General features: G+C 39.0%; 1 protein-coding gene across 1 annotated transcript in view; it reads left to right on the forward strand.

Annotated features, from left to right (window-relative positions):
• Window positions 1–21,415, forward strand: part of appl1 (adaptor protein, phosphotyrosine interaction, PH domain and leucine zipper containing 1) — a 54,508-nt gene that overhangs the window by 25,604 nt on the left and 7,489 nt on the right. Inside the window, exons 11-19 of the mRNA XM_052018761.1 lie at window positions 1,478–1,666; window positions 4,278–4,320; window positions 8,969–9,025; window positions 10,991–11,082; window positions 12,013–12,195; window positions 16,608–16,660; window positions 17,331–17,505; window positions 17,595–17,631; window positions 19,693–19,839. Of these exons, the coding sequence (XP_051874721.1) occupies window positions 1,478–1,666; window positions 4,278–4,320; window positions 8,969–9,025; window positions 10,991–11,082; window positions 12,013–12,195; window positions 16,608–16,660; window positions 17,331–17,505; window positions 17,595–17,631; window positions 19,693–19,839 (976 nt within the window). The remainder of the gene's footprint in view (window positions 1–1,477; window positions 1,667–4,277; window positions 4,321–8,968; window positions 9,026–10,990; window positions 11,083–12,012; window positions 12,196–16,607; window positions 16,661–17,330; window positions 17,506–17,594; window positions 17,632–19,692; window positions 19,840–21,415) is intronic.

A 21,415-nucleotide genomic window follows, 5' to 3' on the forward strand; every position in this document is an offset into this window, starting at 1 on the left:
TCTCCTGCTATTTCATGTGTTCATGCAATTGAGAGAGGAGAATGCATTCCATCACTGTAAATAGAATTCAAATCTGAGTTCCATAGATAAGGCAGGAAGACTGTTAGCTGAAGCCATTGAATAATTTTTGCCAATTAAGCCTTTGGCCCAAGTAATTGTTAGTTTCAATTCCCTGTCTCTCTCTTAGCCTCACAGTTTTATTTTCTCTCAAGTTACTTAAGCAGTCCCATTATGAAGCTTGGCTGAATCCACTTCCACTGCCCTTTCAGGCAGTGCATTACAGTTCATTACTGCTCATTGCATAAGAAAAGTACTTTGGTTCTTTTGCCAATGGCTTTTCTTGGTTTTTGAGCCAATGGCCAAAGTGAATTGGTTCTTTTTACTTACATTGATTACATTCTTCACATTCTAAATGATTCCATCAAGTTCTCAGTCTTTAATGCTCCAAGGGAAACCACCACAGCTTTTCTGGTCTATCCATGTAACTGAAGTCCCTTATTTCTGGAACAATTCTAGTAAATTTTTACTTTTAAGCAAAAGAACCCCCTCTTTAGTTCTTCACACCCTTCCCATAGTGCAGTGCTCAGAATAGGACATGGATAGGATATAAAGGTTCAGTGTAGCTTCCATGGTTTTGCATTGCATGTCTATTTTATAAAGGCCAGATTTTTGTGCTTTTTTTTAAAAATCAGCTTTTCAACTACTGCTGTAAACCTTAGAGAGTTATTGACTTACAGCACTTGGGTTCCTGTTCCTCCACCTCCCCTTTAGAATTGTATCCTTTAGGTTATGTTGCCTCTTTTTCTTTCTATCAAAATGTATAAATTTTGATACCTCTTTGTTAAATCTCATCTGCCATGTGCTTGCCCATTCCACGACTGGTCTATTTTCTCTTAAAGTCCATCTTTATCCTTTCTTGAAGTCTATCTTTATCCTCTTCTTGTTTACCATTTTAGTATCATCTGCGCATTTTGAAATTGTACATAGACCAGACCAACATATCAATATATCTCAAAAAAAAGTAATGGTCCTTATTCTGAGTTGGCCATAAAGAAACAACTTCTTAATTCTTGATTGCAACATGTTTGATCAATTCCATCAGACTTTCCATCCATTTTCTCTTCCTACTTTTAAACAAAAACATTATTTTTAAAAAATTCTCATTTGTTCTTCTTTTGCTCTGCAATTAGATCAATTTCCTTTCTGTTTGGACATTATGGTTGATGCTTTTTCTCACTTCGTATGTCAAAGTGTTTGAACTGACCAATTCTACTTGTTATTTAAATTGGGATGAAATTTCATAAAAATTATCCTTGGAAACAACTGGAAATGAAACAAAAATGTGGTCAATTGAAGTGTGTACACCTCAGAATATCCATTGCAAAGTTGTTTCCAAGTTATTTTGTGATTATTGAATTTGGATGTCATATGAACTTGTATTTTACCATCTTAAATAATCTGCACATTTGGATTCCAGTAAAACTCGGTTGGTATCTTCTACCTGGGAAAGACATTATTACTTCACCCAAGGTGGGAACTTGATGCGGCAGGCTCGAGGGGATGTTGCAGGAGGTCTTGTCATGGACTTGGACAACTGCACTGTTATGGCGGTAGATTGTGACGACCGAAGATATTGCTTTCAAATTACTGCCTTTGATGGGAAAAAGTAAGAATTTTCCAAATCTATTATCATTTTAACTTACTGTGTTATCCTTCAAGGAATATATTGTCTTGTATCCTGCAGATGTGGTTCATATTTTGGAAAATAAAATGTACGATAGTTAAATTAGAAGAGAAAGCATGAATGCCCATTGCAGGCCTTGGGGGATGATAGAAGACATTGCAAGCTCCAGTAATTATATTTCATTGCTCCGTTGACTGTAGATATGAGCTGGATGTTCAGTGATGTGGACAATGTAGTATGCATTTTTAGGTTGATCTAAGTCAGTTGTCATCTGTGGTAGTGTTCTTTAAGAAGTAAGAACAAAATTGTCACACTCTTATGATTTTTTTTGTATAACAATGTCAGACTGTATATTAGTCCATGAGATATTTGTACTAATCCCCACATTTAAGTAAGAAGTTTTCTGCAGGGTTGCCTGGGCTAAAATTGCCCAAGTCTTAATAATATATTTACTATTTTGTTTTTGAACTTTTTTATGGTTTTGCCATTGCTAGCTACATTAATATTTGTCATTGTTCCTTTTACTGTATGAGTAGGAAACCCATCACTTTACACATGGCAATGAGCTCTCCTGTATCCCACATTGATCAGGAGAAACAGCAGTAGAGGTTGTGCCTACTGATACTACCTATATACCAGAAGATACATGCTGAGTTACAAATAACTGCATTTGATAAACACCAACTTCCTTCTGTACTGAAGAAAGTGTGATAGCCCTCCAACAACATACCCTTTGTTAGTAGCACTCCAGCGTCCACTGGGATATCAATTCACCAATCAACTGTCATGACTTGCCAGTCAACTGTACATTGATGCATTAAGCAAGTCACAAAAATATTGGTTACTACAGCAAGGAATTATATTTGCATTTCCATGTAAAACCAATGGTGGAAATTTCAGAGTTGGTTGATATAATATGTGATTTTGAGTGTGGTGGGGTTGCAGTTGCCACGTTATGCTACCTCTAAAGGACAAATTCTTTCCTCATGAGATATCCACGGAGCTATTTTCCATTTGGAGTGATCAGAGATTAAGCTAATCCATCCTGTTTGATTTTACTCTTTGCTGAATTTAATGCAAAGCAAATTTAGGTTGAATGTTCAAGGAAAAAACAACCAGATTCTACTTTATTCATAAGTGGCTTACATTAAAATTGGGGATTGGATATTGATCTGGATTAGGAACTCTGGGTTCCTAATGCTAAGGTCATTTGAAGCAGTCGTACTGTATATGCTCTGATGAAGGTTAATTTGCCAGTGAAGAATGAGAATTGAACCTAAACTGCAAAATGAAGTTCAAAAAATGTGGTTGACTGGCAGATAATTTCATCTGTCCGATGAAATTATGGTCAAGCAATATTGACTTTTTATTAATAGCATATTTGCAAAAGTCAGTTGGCATATGTGTCAGTGTAGACTACACAGGCATGTACGATAAATCAGAAGAACATCAAGGAGTCTAGTGGTGAGGTGAAAACCATTTTGCAGTGGCATCTTGCAGAACTAGTAATTTACCAAGACCAGTGCAGCTGATATATGGGATCATAAAGTTTCCCTTTTAATCATACTGACTTGCAAATAAATCACTGATGCTTCCTTGTCACTGGATTAATATTGGAACTCACTACAATGGGTTCCTTTCATGCACAGACTGCAGGGTATTGGTATTGGTTTATTATTGTCACTTGTACCGAGGTACAGTGAAAAGCTTGTTTTACAAACCGATCGTACAGGTCAATTCATTACACAGTGCCGTTACATTGAGCCAGTACAGAGTGCATTGATGTAGTACAGGTAAAAACAATAACAGTACAGAGTAAAGTGTCACAGCTACAGAGAAAGTGGGTGCAATAAGGTGCGAGGTCACAACAAGGTAGATGGTGAGGTCATAGTTCATCGCATTGTATAAGGGGACTGTTCAATAGTCTTATCACAGTGGGGTAGAAGCTGTCCCTAAGTCTGGTGGTACGTGCCTTCAGGCTCCTGTATCTTCTATATCTTCTACCCGATGGAAGAGGAGAGAAGAGAGAATGTCCTGGGTGGGGTCTTTGATTATGCTGGCCGCTTCACCAAGACAGCGAGAGGTAAAGACAGAGTCCAAGGAGGGGAGGCTGGTGTCCGTAATGCACTGGGCTGTGTCCACAACTCTCTGCAGTTTCTTGCAGTCCTGGGCAGAGCAGTTGCTGTCCCAAGCCATGATACATCCAGATAGGATGATTTCTGTGGTGCATCTGTAAAAGTTGGTGAGGGTCAAAGGGGACAAACCAAATTTCTTTAGCCTCTTGAGGAAGTAGAGGTGCTGGTGAGCTTTCTTGGCCATGGCTTCTGCGTGATTTGACCAGGGTTACAAGAAGGCAGCTCACCAAATGCAATTAGGAATGGGCTTTAAATGCTGGCCTTGCCGATAATGTCCACATCCCATAAAGGATTTAATGGATACTTGCAGACTTTTAAAACGTCAAGTACCATTGCCTTAAATGCTTATGGTGGCCATAATTTAGTCTTTTATTAATTTACTGTGTGATATGATTTGACACACTTTAATTTTAACTCTGTGGGGGAAAAAATTAACAAATTTTTCTTAATGTTTTCAGAGCTGTTATTGTACAAGCAGAGAGTAAAAAAGAGTGTGAAGAGGTAAGCTTTCACAAAATGAATAAAACCATAACCAAATTGCAAACTGTACTTAAATTTAAAACAAAAATGCGACTGAATTGCAAGGAGGACAGATGAAATTTTGGTTAAGTAACACTGACTTTTTAGTAATAGCATTAATTTGCAGAAGTCAATAGGCATATTTGTTTCTGGGGAAGCAACTTAAACTACATTAAAGTATGTTTTAAGTATATTTTACTTCATTATGGTGTTGTCTTGTGGTTTCTGTTCAGAACCAACCCCTGTCTTTCCAAAGTCAAAATTGAGTTTATTGTCATATGCACAAGTACATGTATGCACAGGTGCAATGGAAAAACTTGCTTGCAGCAGCATCACATGCACATAACATCATATAAGCAACATTATCTTATAAGCAGCATTCACAAGAAAAACATAAACATAAATTATACACAATTTTTACAAGAAAAAACACAATTAGAATTAAAAAAATGAAGTCCATTTTAGTGCAAAGTGACCAATGTGGTCACAGTGCTGCTAAACTGTAGTGATTAGGGTTTTGCCAGTTGGTTCAAGAACCGAATGGTCGAAGGGAAGTAACTGTTCTTGAACCTGGTCGTGTGGACTTCAGGCTTCTTACTTCCTGCTCAATGGTAGCTGCAAAAAGATGGCATGGCCTGGATAGTGGGGATCTTTGATGATGGATGATGCCTTCTTGAGGCAGCGCCTCCTGTAGATACTACCAGTGGTGGAGAGGGATGTGCCTGTCATGTATTGGGCAGAGTCCACTACTCTGCATCTTCCTCAGATGTTAACAATCATTTTCAGTGCAGATTGCCAAATGAGCAGGGTGGCATTTTACTCTGACAGCTCAGCTGCTTCTCTCCCTCTGAGGCCCTGGTTGAGGAGGCACAGCCCCAAGAGTTGGCCCAATTTCATCCCAGAAGCAGGGTTCAAATTCCTGCTGCAGCCACTCACGAATGGGATAAGTTCACTTCCTGAAACCTCCATGGTTCAGTCCACCACTCCCATCTTTCATGCATATTTCTTTATTGGATATTTGGAACAATCCTTGCTTTAGTTCTATTCAACAATTTTTTCATTATATTGATGACTGGTTTGTGCATCAGTACATAACTATTAAATTTAATTGCTTTTGCTGCCAATTTCCACCCTACTTTCACTTTCACATGGTCCATGTCTACTTTCCTTTCTTGGCATCTCTATCTCCATTTCAGGAAAATGTTAGCTATCATATCCGTTATAGTAGCCAGGATGTGGGGTACAAATTACAGCAGGAGATAGAAAAGGCACGAAGAAAGGGCAATGTTACGGTGGCCTTGGGGGATTTCAATGTGCAGCTACACTGGGAAAATCAGGTTGGTGCTGGATTCCAAGAAAAGGAATTTGTAGAATGCCTACAAGATGGCTTTTTAGAGCAGCTTGTGATCGAGCCCTCTAGGGAAAAGATAATTCTGGTTTTGGTGTTGTGCAATGAACCAGATTAGGGAGCTTAAAATAAAGAAACCCTTAGGGAGCTTAAGATAAAGGAACCCTTGGGAAGCAGTGATCATAATATGATTGAATTCACCCTGCAGTTTGAGAGGGAGAAGCTAAAATCAGATGTATCGGTATTACAGTTGAGTAAAAGTAACCACAGAGACATGAGAGAGGAGCTGGCCAAAGTTGATTGGAAAGGGACCCGATCAGGAATGACGGTAGAGCAGCAATGACAGGAGTTTCTGGGAGTAATTCAGAAGATGCAGGATCAGTTCATCCCAAAGAGGGATAAGCATTCTAAAGGGAGGATGAGGCAACTGTGGCTGACAAGGGAAGTCAAAGACAGCATAAAAGCTAAAGAGAGGGCATACAATATTGCAAAAATTAGTGGGAAGTTAGAGGATTGGGAAGCTTTTAAAAACCAAAAGAAGACAACTAAAAAAGCAATAAGCGGAGAAAAGATGAAGTATGAAGGTAAGCTAGCCAATAATATATATAAGAGGATACCAAAGGTTTTATCAGATACATAGAGAGTAAAAGAGAGGCAAGAATGGACCACTGGAAAATGATGCTAGAGAGATAGTAATGGGGAACAAAGAAGTGGTGGATGAACTGAATATGTATTTTGCATCAGTCTTCACTGTGGAAGACACCAGCAACACGCCAGAAATTAGTGAGAGTCAGGGGGCAGAAGTGAGTGTAGTCACTAATACTAAGGAGAAGTTGCTTGGGAAAGAAACTGAAAGGTCTGAAGGTAGATAAGTCACCTGGACCGTATGGACTACACCCCAGGGTTCTGGAGGAGGTAGCTGAAGATTGTGGAGGCATTAGTAGGAAAGGTGCTAGCATGGATAGAAGATTGGCTGACTGGCAGTGGGAATAAAGGGGGGGGCCTTTTCTGGTTGGCTGCCCTTGACTAATGGTGTTCCGCAGGGGTCAGTGTTGGGTCTGCTACTTTTCACATTATATGATAATGATCTGGATGGCAGAATTGTGGACTTTTGGCCAAGTTTGCAGATGATACAAAGATAGGTGGAGGGGCAGGTAGTGTTGAGGAAGCAGGGAGTCTGCAGAAGGACTTGGACAGGCTGGGAAAACGGGCAAAGAAATGGTAGATGGAATACAGCGTAGGGAAGTGTACAGTCATGTACTTTGGTAGAAGGAATGAAGGCATAGATTATTTTCTAAACGGGGAGCGAATTCAGAAACTGAGGTGCAAGGGGACTTGGGAGTCCAGTGCAGGATTCCCTAAAAGTTAACTTGCAGGTTGAGTCGGTAGTAAGGAAGGCAAATGCAATGTTAGCATTTATTTTGGGAGGACTAGAATATAAAAGCAAGGATGTAATGCTGAGGCTTTATAAGGTATTGGTCAGACCACATTTGGAGTATTGTGAGCAGTTTTGGGCCCTATATCTAAGGAAGGATATGGTGGCATTGGAGAGGGTCCAGAGGCGGTTTACAAGAATGATCCTAGGAACAGAAGAGTTAACGTATGAAGAGTGTTTGATGATTCTGGACCTGTACTCACTGGAGTTTAGAAGGATGAAGGGGAGATTTCATTGAAACCTACCAAATATTGAAAGGCCTGGATAGAGTGGACGTCGAGAGGATGTTTCCAGTAGTGGGAGAGTCTAGGACCAGAGTGCACAGTGTCAGAATAGGAGGATGTCGCTTTAGAACAGAGATGAGGAGGAATTTCTTTATCCAGGGAGTGGTGAATCTGTGGAATTCATTGCCACAGATGACTGTGGAGGCCAAGTCATTGGGTATATTTAAAACAGAGGTTGATAGGTTCTCGATTAGTAAGAATGGAGTTGAGAGGGAAAAATAAATCAGCCATGATCGAATGGCGGAGCAGACTCAAAGGGCCGCGTGGCCTAATTCTGCTCCTGTGTCTTATGGTCTTATAAGTCTATTGACTCCCACAGATATTTCAACTACACTCTGTTTCCTGTAGAACGCCATTCTCCATTCTTTGTCTCTGTTGTATCTGCTAGGATAACAAGACTTCCTGTACCAGTCCCTTTAAGATGTCTTTCTTTTTATTTAACTATGTTTCCCAACCACTATAGTTGACAGGACTTTCAACCATGTCTCCTTTATTTCACATACTTTTACTCTTACCCTCTCTCTTCTCAGCCATAACAAGCAGGGTTTCTCTTGTAGATTGGGTAACTGCTTTACAGAACGTCTTCATTCATTTGCAAGAGTGACCTGTCTACACTTTTTGCTGCATCAGTAAAGCAGCCAATATAATCAAAGACCCCACCCACGCCGGACATTCTCTCTTCTCCCCCCTCCCATCAGGCAGAAGATTCAAAACCCTGAAAGCACGTACCACCAGGCTCAAGGACAGCTTCTATCCCGCTGTTATAAGACTATTGAACGATTCCCTAGTACGATAAGATGGACTTTTGACCTCACAATCTACCTCATTATGGCCTTGCACCTTATTGTGTACCTGCCGTGCACTTTCTCTGTAACTGTAACACTTTATTCTGCATTCTATTATTGTTTTTACATTGTACTACCTCAATGCACTGTGGTAACGGTGTATGGATGGTATGCAAGACAAGTTTTTCACTGTAGTTCGGTACATGTGACAATAATAGACCAAATTACCAATTTTACTTTAATTCTCCATTCCACTCCCACTCTGATCTTTCTGTCTCTTAAGCTCAAAGAACAGTACCTCATCTTACATCTGATACATTGTAGTCCTCGAGTTAATATTGAATTTAACAATTTCAGGTTACCATCTTTTTTCTCTCTCTCTACACAAGTGGTAGTGCCTGTGTTTCATTTGTGTCTTTTTTTCTCTTCTCTGTTTTTAAAGCAATTGTAACTTTGTCATTTTTGGTCCACACTTTATTGCAGATGTTTTCTATATTCTCTTCACCCTCCTCCTCTCTACAACTTAAAACGTGCATGTTTTTTCACTTTTCCAGTTCTGATAAAAGATCCTTTATCTGAAACACTGACTCTGTTTCTCTCCCTACTGATGCTGCAGGGTCTGCTGAATTTTTCCAACATTTTCTGTTTTCATTTCACATTTCTCAGAGTTCCCTGAAATAATACTATACTATCCATGTTGTGTGATGGGAAGAGAAAGTTCTTTTTAAAATGAATATTTAAAAAATTTTTATGGATGCTTTGAAAATATTTTTTGCAGTGGATTACAACAATCAATAACATTTCCAAACGAATCTACCTCAGTGAGAACCCAGAAGTAAGTTTGCAGACTATTGTTACTGATTATTTTATATTTGCAGCAATAAATGAAAGAATCAGTACTTGCCTCAAGTTGCTAAAATTCATAAGGCTGCAGGATTACTCTTCTAACTTCTGTGCAACAATTTTTCTTAATTCTGCTTTCTAATTCCAAAGCAACCATTCATAATGCCTAAAATTTGATTTTTTTTGTGGAAAGGTTCTGTGATTTGCGATTACTCTAGAAAATACAAGATTTCAGAATGGTGTAAAGCTGAGAATTAACATGGAGATGAACTTTATTAGAAACGTGAAAAGTCTTTGTAAACAAAAAATGGGAATCCTACCTTAGTTTATTTTTAGTTCATTTCTGTGGTAAGCTTGTTACAAGCAAAGTCAGCATTGCAACTGCATTAAGAAGGTGGTGGTGAGCTACCTTTTGGAATCACTGCAGTCCTAGTGACAGAAGCAGGAGTGGGCCATTTGGCCCCTTGTGTCTGTTCTGCCCCTCAATCATTGAGTAAGATCATGGCTGTTCTTCCTCCTCGGCACCACTTTCTTATACTAACCTAATTTCCCTTGATCTCCTTAATATCCATAAATCTACCAAGTTTCTTGAATGTGTACAATGATTGAGCCTCTACTGGTCTATTGGATAATAAATTCCAAAGATTATGGGTAAAGAAATTTCTTCTTATCTGAGTCCTAAATGGCCAACTCCTTATTTTGAGACTATCACCCCTGGTTCTAGACACCCCAGCCTGAGGGAGCATCATCTCTGGATCTACCATTGTCAAATTTGGCAAGAACTTCATAGGTTTCATTGAGATCACCTCTTGTTCTTCTTAACTTCAGACGGTATAGTCCCAGTCTGCTTAATCTCTCCTGAAAGGATAATCACTCCATCCCAGGAATTGATCTGGTTAATCTTCACTGAATTCCTTCTGTTGAAGATATTTCCTTCCTTGGGTAGTGTAACCAGACCTCATTTCTGTCTGTTACCAATTTACATGGTTATTCTACATGTTATAATCATCCTCTCCACATCCCTGTAGCTGTCAACTCCTTTTTTTTAAACCACATGTGGAGTATTGTGCACATCTCCTTTGAGGAGATGTCAAGCAGACTCCGGGCTTCTATCCCAAGACCTCTGAAGACCTTGTATGTTTCAGTGATGTCACCTCTTTTAAACTTAAGTGGATCCAAGCCTAGCCTGTCCAACCTTTCCTCAGACGACAACTCCCCCATTCCAAATATATTTCTCTGAACTGTTTCCAATGCATTAACACCCTTACATTAATAAGGACATAGTACTCCAGTTGTGTTCTCACTGATGTCCTGTATAATTGAAGCAAAACCTCTCTACTTCTACATTCAATTCTCCTCACAATAAACTATAAGATCCTGTTAGTTTTCCTAATTACTTGCTATACCTGCACGTTAGCCTTTTGAGAATCATGCACTAGGATACCCATGTTTTTCTTTATTTCAGAGCTCTGCAATCTCTCATCATTTAGATGATGTGCTTTTTTGTTCCAATTTTTTTTCTCCCAGGGTAATTGCTTATGAAGCTGGCATATTTATAAACGCAGAGATTGGATAATTTGCTTTTTCCTTTAAAAGTATTTTAATCATAAAGAGTATAATAATGTTAATTGCAGCATTCATGAGATGATTTGGTGACCACAGAAATAGCTAAAATCAAGTTATAATTCAGTTTGAGTAATCATTGTTGCACTTGATTTTGGGTAACCTGAGGTTTGATGTTGATTGTATAATGTGAAATTTTCAGTGAAGATTATGCTCTTGACACTGAATACTTTAAAAGAATATAATCTTAATGCATGCATTTTCTTTCTATGGTTCTGTGTCATTGGCAAACAAAAATAATTATTTTACCTAATGGCATCATCCACTTCTAGTACCGAGCTTGTAATTATGAAAGTTTGTTGCATTTATGGATAAAATTTTGTTGCTATCACAGGAATTGGCTGCTCGAGTAAACCAGACTGCTCTGGAGGCCGTTACACCCTCTCCTTCATTTCAACAGCGGCATGATGGCTTAAGGCCTACAGTGTAAGTAGAAACATAGCCTCTCAGAATCCAGTTCCAGAACATTCATTGTTGTGTCCTTTTTTTGAAAAATAATTATGCATCTAACCATTCTGAACCTTCTAAGTTCATATTGTTGTTCGTATTTAATTGGTGTAAATAGATGCCTTATTTGTAAACATTTTTAAACGGCTTTGGTGACTATCAAATGCCCTGTTTTTCCAATGTACATTATATTAAGCTTTGTAACTCAAACCTTCTTGCTGTTCAAAAGATCTTTATATAAGTGCCCTCAATGAGGAAAGACCCAGGTTGTTGACTAAGGCAAGTTGTTAACTAAACCTTTGTGGACTGTATGGAAGCGTCCAAATCTAAGGGTCTCGTATTATTCCATTTTTCAATGAAGCTATATGGATCTCAAGCTGAAATAATTATTTCATGGAACATTAACATGTAATTTAACTATCAATGAGGCTAAAAGACTAAAGACCATCCTTTATAAACCTGCAAGCCATGAAATACAAACAAGACAAACCACTTAAGAGAGAATTATAGGAGATACAAGAATAGTGATGAAAGTAGAATCAGTACTAGTGCTTATGAGGAAAGTGGACAAGTACTTGAAAAGGGTGAGGTGAAGAGGCAGGGGAATAAATGAAGTCAGAGGATCCAGTTGTTTTCTTCCATAGCTTGAGGGAGATCCAATAGATTCTATGTTATTAGAACATGTATATAAGAGTAATTTTCAGCCTTATCATAAAGTTATAACTGATCAGGAATGTGAACATGAATCTGGATCCAACCATGTTGTCATCAAGTTTCATCCATCATATTGTTTATTAGAAGGATTCTTCTTAAAAGGAAAATTGAGAACATAATACAAATTAAGTGTATATTCATTTCCATGAACATGGGGGAATATTGATTCTTTTTTTATTGAATTTCCTGAAACAGTCACAACAGACCTCGCCCATCACGGACAAATAGTTCCAGCTCTCTTGGATCGGAATCACCTGCCCTTTCTGCAATTTCATTGGATTCAATAGTTGCCCCAGATACACCCATTCAGTTTGATATAATTTCTCCTGTCAGTGAGGAACTGTCTAACCTAGCAAAGACTTCAGGACAATGTACCAGGTAAGACAAACCTTTAAGACCTTTGGGTTTTAGTGAATATTTGCAGATCAAAAGAAAGTAAGTTAGCTAATTAGATTGGAGGTCTTGTATTTAATGTCAAAGAGTTATGCACATTTACTTTTGGAATCGTAATTAAACGAAGAAGCTTGAAACATGGCATTAGACTAACAACTCCCTAGAATAAGCAAATTTTGAAATTTGACGTGAGTTCACAGTGTGATTTCAGGGTAGTTTCTTAGAATGGCACATTCTGGAGCCAGCCTGTGAGCAGGCCATACAAGACTTGGTATTGTTCAACATGATAGGATTAATCAATGATCTCATAGTGAAGGCACCTCTAGGTAGCACGGATCATGATATGATTGAATTTTATATTCAATTTGAGGGGGAGAAGCATATATCCAAGATTATTATTTTAAACTTTAAATAAGGCCATTAATGAGGACATGAAAGCAGAGCTAGATAAAGTGAACTAGCAAGTTAAGGGGTTGATGAATCAGCATGTACTGGCAGACATTAAGGGAATTTTTTAGAATACACAGAATAGATGCATTTCAATGAGAAAGAAAAATTCCAAAGGAAGGACACACAATTAACAAAGATGTTAAAGATAGCATCAAACTTAAAGCGCAGGTGGCAAGTCAAATGATTGAACAGAATACAAGACATTGCAAAGTATGACCAAAGGCTTAATAAGGAAGAAAAAAAATAGAGTATAAAAAGACTAGGTAGAAATGCTAAAGCAGATAGAGTTTATAGAGATATTTAAAAAATTATTAAAGTAAATTTTGATCCTTTAGACAGCAAGTCTGTGGAATTTAATGATTAAGAAGATAAGAAAACAGAAGCAAGAGTAGGCCACTTGACCCCTCAAACCTGCCCTGCCATTCAACATGATTCTGGTTGATTTGTCCCAGGCCTCATCTTCTCTTCTGTGTCAGTTCCTCATTGCCCTTAATTCCCCAATCTTTCAAAAATGTATCTACTTCTCTTTAAACGTCCCCGATGATCTAGCTTGCACAACCCTCTGGTGTAGAGAATTCCAGACATTCACCACCCTCTGCAAGTAGTAGTTCCGAGGGACTTCAGTTTTAAACAACTGCTCCTTAGTCTTGTAGCTATGTCCCCTCATTTGAGATTCTCCCACTAGTAGAAATGTCTCGACATTTACCCTGTCGTACCCCCTACGTATCTTGTATATTTCAGTAAGATCACCCCTCATTCTTCTAAACTCCAACGAATATGGATCTAAAATTGATAATATGAAGATGGCAGATGAATTAAGCAGATATTTTGCATCAACCTTCACCAGAGAGGACACAAGTAACATCCCAGGAAAAAGTTGTAACTCAGAAATTGGAAGAGAGGAAATCAGGGAAAAGATAGGAAGGAAAGTAATTTGTGAAGATTTCACAAGGAGGCTATATAGGGATATAGGTAGGTTAAATGAGTGGGAAAAGATCTTGTGCTTGGAGTATAACATGGGAAATTGTGGTTTCTCTATTTTGACAGGAAAAATGAGAAAGCATTTTCTAAGTGCAGAACTCTGAAATGCAAAGGGATCTAGGTGTTCTAGTGCATAATTAGAAAAAGGCTATGATGCAAGTAGAGCAAATAATTAGGAAAGCTAACAGAATGTTAACATTTATTGCAAGAGGAAACGAATGCAGAAGTAGGGTGGTTATGCTACAGATATATAGGCCATTGGGGAGACCAGATCTGGAGTATAATGCACTATATTGGTCTCCTTATTTAAGCAAGAATGTAGAATCTTGGAGTATTGTGTTCAGTTCTGGTCACCAGATGTGGAAGCTTTAGAGAGGGTGCAGAGGAGATTTACCAGGATGCTGCCTGGATTGGAGAGCATGTCTTCTGAGGATAGGTTGAGTGAGCTAGGGCTTTTCTCTTTGGAGAGAAGGAGGTTGAGAGGTGACTTGATAGAGGTGTACACGCTGATAAGATGCATAGATCGAGTGGACAGTCAGAGACTTTTTCCCAGGGTGAAAATGGCTAACACGAGGGGGCATAATTTTAGGGCAATTGGAGGAAGATGTAAGGGGGATATCACAGGTAAGTTTTTTTTACCACAGAGAGTGGTGGGTGCGTGGAACGCACTGCCAGCAGAGGTTGTGGGGGCAGATACATTAGGGACATTTAAGAGACTCTTAGATAGACACATGAATGATAGAGAAATGGAGGGCTACGTGGGAGGGAAGGGTTAGCTAGATATTAGAGCAAGATAAAATTTTGACACAACATCGTGGGCCGAAGGGCCTATACTGTGCTGTAATGTTCTATGAATCTAGGTCAGGGGTCTGCAATCCAAAACAAAAAAACATTTCTTTGTTTCAAGTTGAGTCAAAAATGCATCCTGAACCCAGGTTCTCAACATAGCTCAAAAATTTGTTTTGACCTGTCGTTCTTTGTGGTCCTAAATACCATCATGTTAAACATGCCTTTTGAAACTATATGATCTTATGCTCACCCTCACCATCACCAAGTCTGTGCCGTAGTTGTCTAATCATTGATAAGGGAACTGGTTATCATTAAATTAGCCTATAAAAGAACAAAGTTAACACAACTTTTCAGTGTTCACAACTGAAACAGGCCATGTGACCAAACAATCCACTCAAAGACGGGGTTGCAGCAGGATGGCAAAAGGGTAAGTGTGTGTGTGTGTGCAAGAGGAATAAAGTTAAGGAGGGAGGGGCAGAGAGGAAAATGAGAAGGGGAAGGGACGAAGACAAGGAGAAAGAGGGGAGGGGGAGAGCGAGAGGGAAGGTGTATGGGGAGGGGGACGAAGAAGGAGTGGATAGGGAAAGAGTGGGGGGAGGGGGAAGGGACAAGGAGAGGTGCGGGGAAGAGAGGGAGAGAAAAGCGGGGGGATGAGGGAGGCAGAGGAGGGTTTGAGTGAGGGAGGGTGAAGGATAGGGATGAGGGACTGATCAGGGCAGAGGTGGGATGGAGAGTGGTGGGGATGATGGGGAAGGGAGAGAAAGTAAAGTGAGGGAGATAAAGTGAGATGGAATTAGGCAGAGAGATGCGGGGATGGGAAAGAGCAGGAGGGAGGGAATGGAAGTGGGGAGAGAAGTTTGGGAGGGGGTGAGAGCATTGAATGGAGAAAGGAGGAGGAGTAGGAGAGAAAGGAGGGGAGGAATCAACGGAAAGTGTGTTGAGAAAGAGAAGGGGAGCTGTGTGAGGGGAAGAGAGGACATAAGAAAAGACAGATGGACAAGGAGAGAGTGGGGCATGACAAGATGTTATGAGCAAAGAGAGAGAGAGAGAGAGGTATTACTGACGGCGTGATTAATTTTGTTAATTACTCGAGAGCCTAATTTCCATTATGGTCCTGATACAGGTGTCGTTCACATTTTAGGGACACCCCTAAGTACTTTAGGTCCAGTGAAGTACTTTTGTATTGTAGTTATTGTCATAATGCAAGAAGCATGACAGATAATTTGCATAGCCAATTCTCAAAATTACATTGGGATAACTGACAGATTTTTTTTACTAATGCTGATCAGAGATGAACATTATTAAGGACACCGTAGAGAACTCTTCCACTCTTCTCTGAACAAGTTCTGTGGGTTGTTTTTCCCTGAGATTGCAGATCAAGTCTCAATTTGATATCAGAAAGACACAACCTCCAACTGTGCAGCTTGTCCTCAATACTGCCCTGAAACGTCAGCCTACATTTTGTGCTCAGATCTCTGTGTTGGACTGAGCAGACAACCTTGTGACTCAGTGGTGAGTTTAGTGCCAACTGGGCGTGGCAAACTCATAACTAACCAAGGTCCCAGGTTTGATTCTTAGTTTGACCTGAGTTAACTAATCCAATTGGAATGGGTACAGGAGCACTGTAATTGGCCTGATTAAGGGAAAACAAAAGAATATGCAGTGATTACATCAGTTTCTATTTAACATATACTGGAAATGGACAGATGGATTTTGGATGAGGATAAGATCAACCTCCCACAGCCATTTCTCAATTTATAGAAGGGATGTGTTCCTGGAAAACATTTTTAAGTGAAATTTAAGTGAAATATAAAAGGCTGAACAAAGTGCATTGAGAATTTTGGTGCGATACATTCCCATTGGCAGAGAGTGGCATGTATTCATTTTAGTGTAAAATAATTTCAGACATCATAGGCATGTATCCCGGAGTCCGTAGCATTACAGCAATAAAATGTAATTGGATCTTCATAAATCAAGGAAAACCTGTATTGTAATACCCTGCATAGCTAAATAGTCTGTAGATACTATTTAAACCTAGTCATGAAGGTTGGAGACAATACCCTTGGAAATTTACTTCCACAGAAGGAACAGAAATAAATGATAGAAAAAGAGAAAGAAAAATTGTTTTTTTTTCAATAAAATAATGAACATCTTGTCTTTTATTATTCCTCTATTAGAAGAACAAATCCATTTGGAGAGTCTGGAGAATCAAAATCACAGGACTCTGAAGGTAAGATGTATAGGCTAAAAATTTGCTTTGGATGGTGGCAAAAAATGAGCGATCTTGAATTAGTCATCCCTTAAAAGCATTGGCTAACATTTAATTCATTGACTGGAATGGAATGAAATATCAGCCTGTGCAAATAAAGAGCAACCTACCTGGTACTGTTCCTGTCCTACTGTCAAGATGAATACCTACCACAAGTTTCGATAATAGTAAGGATTATGCATTTAAGTACATTAGAAATACTACTAAAATGCCATTATTTGCTGTATAACTGTGTGATTAATCCTGGAAAATCTAATTCCCTTTATTGAAACATAAGGTGGTTTATCATACTGTGCCCAAAATCAGACATTGGGTGCTAATTGTGTTACTCATTCATTTTTATAATACATTGGTTTAACAGCATTTGGGTAAATTAATTCACATTCCTATTTTCAGTCAGCTTGATTGTGTTTAAACCTATTACAATCCAATGTTGGCAGATTTTTTTCTGTCCTAATAATAAAGTTTGTGGTAAATTAAAGCATCATTGGTATAAATGATTTTTTCAGATGCGTTAGAGCTCTGTCAATACTTTTGAGAATGCTACAGTTTGATCTCTTAGCAAATGTATGTGGAAAGAAAATACAAAGTGCCCATTAAAAAAGATTAATGTTTTTAATATTTGCTACAGAATCCATTCTTCATCAGTTATTCATTGTGAGATTCCTTGGTTCAATGGAAGTAAAAACAGATGAAACCTCGGATGTTATTTATGAAACAATGCGTCAGATCCTTGCAGCCCGTGCTATACACAACATCTTTCGGATGACTGAATCACATTTACTAGTGACTTGTGACAGTTTGAAGTGAGTTATTTTTTGTTGATCGACAGAAAAGTTTGCTGTTTAAATAATTAAAATATAAGTATGTCTGATAGGTTTTTTTTATATTTTAGGTTAATTGACCCTCAGACTCAAGTCACACGCTTAAGAGTAGGTACTAAAATTATTAAATATCATTATTATTTTGTGAAAGACTGTTTAATGAATCTGTTACTAATTGGAATCTTGCCCATATGTAGTTCATTTAAAAAAAAGTTTTATATTCAAACTATTTTAGTTTTTGCTTCTATGGTAAGATAATTTTAGAAACATAGAACATAGAAAACCTACAGCACAATACAGGCCCATCGGCCCACAAAGTTGTGCCGAACATGTCCCTACCTTAGAAATTACTAGGCTTACCCATAGCCCTCTATTTTTCTAAGCTCCATGTATCTATCCAAAAGTCTCTTAAAAGACCCTATCATATCCGCCTCTACCACCATTACCGGCAGCCCATTCCACACGCTCACCACTCTCTGGGTAAAAAACTTACCCCTGACTTCTCCTCTGTACCTACTCCCCAGCACCTTAAATCTGTGTCCTCTTGTGGCAACCATTTCAGCCCTGGGAAAAAGCCTCTGACTATCCACATAATCAATGCTTCTCATCATCTTATACACCTCTATCAGGTCACCTCTCATCTTCCGTCGCTCCAAGGAGAAAAGGCCGAGTTCACTCAACCTGGTTTCATGAGGTTTCCCCAATCCAGGCAACATCCTTTGCCCCCTTTCTATTAAGATAAAGCAAAGCAAAATATGTCTTTTCTTATATAATGCCCTTGCTGCCCCCAAAACCATTATTTCCTCTCATCTCAATTGTCTCCCATTCCAGCTCCCTGAAATCCAAAGGTTATAGGTGGAGCAGCTTTGATTGAAAATTGGGTTTAACTAGTCATTGTTAGACTTAAAAACAGAAAATGCTTTCCAAACTCTGGACAGATATCAAGAGGCCTAGACTATTGATCTGAACATCATGGCAGCTGGGGAACTTACATTCAAACAAGTAAATAAATCTACACTAAAAGGCTATTTCATTAATATGACCATGAAACAACTATATTGTCTTTAAAAACTCACCTTGTTCAGGAAAGAAATTTTCCATCCCTATTCAGCCTGGCCTACATGTGATCCCAGACCCACGGCAATGTGGTTGACTCTTAAACTGCTATGTAAAATGCCAGTCAGTTCAGGGGTATTTTGGGTAAGGCACTTAATGCTAGTCCAGCCACTAGATCCCAGGAAAAAGGAAGATTAAAAACTTCCCATTCCAGGAAATTGTCTGAAGTTAAGCCAGATGGTTCATAACCTCAGTGTTTGACATGGAACTGATTTATTGCCTATATTTTCAGTCCAAGACGAGGTCCAACCTTTTCCACCTCTATAACATCAACCGGCTCTGCTCTTGCCTCAGCTTATCTGCTGCTGAAATCCTCATTCATGCCTTTGCCCCTCTAGATTATTTCACTGTCATCCCAATCAGATGAATTTCTGCTCGAATGAACTTCTGCTCGAACAAATTTCTGCTTATTAAAAACTTGGATGTCTATATTTTAAGTCTATATTTCCAAGTCTCAATCATCTGTGCTTGCTGGCTAATTTTGGCTTCTGTACCAACAAAACTTTTATTTTAAAATCTTCACACTGGTTTTCAAGTGCCTCCTGGACTACCCACTCCCATCCCTCCCACCGCCAGCACAATTTCAGCAACTGCATCCAGGCGTACAAGCCTTTGCCTCTTGGCTCTTCAATCAGAATGGTCATCGACCTGAAACATCTGTTGTCTTTTACCCCAACATGCTGAATATTGACAGCAGTTCCTGCTTTTTTTTCAGGTTTACATCACTTGTAGTATCAGCTTTTCTAGTGGTGACTGTGCTCTGGCCCTAAGCTCTTAAATTCTCTCCCTGAAATTCTCCATCCCTCAACCTCATTCTCCTTCTTTCCAGATGCTTTGTAAAATCTACCTCTTATAACTGACGATCTAAGTTTCAGTTAAATATCCTGGTATCAAATTCTGTCAAATTCTTGTTTACCGATGCCCTAGTTAGGTGCCTTAGAATATTTCATCGCCATAGAGGTGCTGTATAATGCAAGTTATTTTTGTTTACTCCTGCATTGCAGAATCTTCACTGGGTTTGTTTCCAATTGTCATTTTATTTTTTTGTTTCAGTTCCCTTTACAAAATGTGGTTCTTTGTGCAACCCACAAAGAGAATAAACGACTATTTGGGTTTGTGCTGCATACAGGAGGAAACAGAGTAGAAGGACGCCCAGTCTCGGTTTGCTACGTGTTTGAATCAAACAATGAAGGAGAAAAGGTGTAAAGAAACATTCCTTTTAATATTGTGTTTCCTGTTCTGATTTAATGTATATTAATACCATCAATTGGGCAGGAAAATTAAGGTTCAATTATGATCATATCCAGTCAGATCACAGGCTTAATTATGTGGTTTACAAGTTGCATGATTACTGCTGTCAATGGAACCTAATTTCAGAAGAGGGTTACAAACCTCAGCCAAAAGGTATGTGTGTTTTGTGCAAACAACTGAAGACAAATTTCTAGCTATAGTTGCCATCCTTTTATGGCTGCTGTTTACCTTGTGTAATCACTATGTGTATGTGATCCAGAGATTGCTTTGTGTCCATGTATGTATGTATTTTGATCACCTATTTTCCTCTCTTTCAACCTCATAAAGGTAGTAGGTTGAGAAAGTAGTATGAATGTTTCACCAAATTGTGACATAATAATTAAAAAACTGCAGAGGCTGGAAATCTGAAATAAAAACAAAAAATGCTGGGAAGGGTTCCTCAGATCTGGTCTTCAACCTAAAACATTAATTGTTTCACATTCCATAGATGCTGCCTGACCTGCTGAGTTTTTCTGGCATGTTCTGTTTTAATGATGTGTTAATTTTGCTTCCTGTAGCCAGCACACCCTTCCAGGCTAATGCAACCCCCAACCTTCATTTTCTCCTCCTGTAGCAAAATTGCATCACCCCAACTAAACAGGTGATTGCCCTTATACCCTTCCCAGCATTTTGTGGCTGTGGTTGCTGTATTTTAATCACCATTTTTCTTTCTCATTTGCTGCACAAAATGCTTTGTGAGGGCAAACATAATTGACCTCCTTTCCCTTTTAATTCTTCTACCATCACCCATCATCATTCTTGGTCTTTGACAAATTCTTACCTGTTCATGTTTGGACCCACCATCCACTACATTGCTCTAACTAGCCAACCACTTCGTCATCACTCTTTGAGCCCTTTGTCCATTGCAAAAATGTCAGTCTTTCATTCACCACTTCCCCCAGTATTAGCTGATATTCACTCCTTTAAGACATCATTGTTATCCTTTTGATTTCTAATTTTCCTTGCCAAACCACACCAATTTTCCCCCTCTCTAACTAAACACTGACTTCCCTTCTTCTATTCCATTGTTGTTGCTGTTTTAATTTCCTTGGGTATTTACCACCCTCTTAGTAAAATGCCCCCTAACCTTCTGGCCATGCTAATTACTATGCCATCTTCAAGATCCATCAGCTCCCCTTGTTGTCTCCCAATTTTTCCCCATCTCTTCTGCATCTGTTTAAATCTATCTCATCCCAATTCTATGCCCTCTCCCCTACACAGAGCAGCCCTGAGCAAAGTAATGAACAACATTCTATGAAGGACACTGTGGTGTATTATGCTCACTTCCATAACCTTGCTTTGTTTATTTTACATATCCCATCAAGGCCAATACCTCACTGGCCATAGACTCACTGCTCAGCCTCCACCCCATTATCTCAAAGGTCCCAATTGGAATTGTCCTTGGCCACTTCCTCTTCATCTGCAAGCTTGAGACTAGCGTACAGCAACTAAATTGACTCCTCCACTCATGCTGTGACTTCTCCAT

This window comes from Pristis pectinata, chromosome 6 (assembly GCF_009764475.1).
Source record: "Pristis pectinata isolate sPriPec2 chromosome 6, sPriPec2.1.pri, whole genome shotgun sequence".
In the NCBI taxonomy this organism is placed as follows: domain Eukaryota; kingdom Metazoa; phylum Chordata; class Chondrichthyes; order Rhinopristiformes; family Pristidae; genus Pristis; species Pristis pectinata.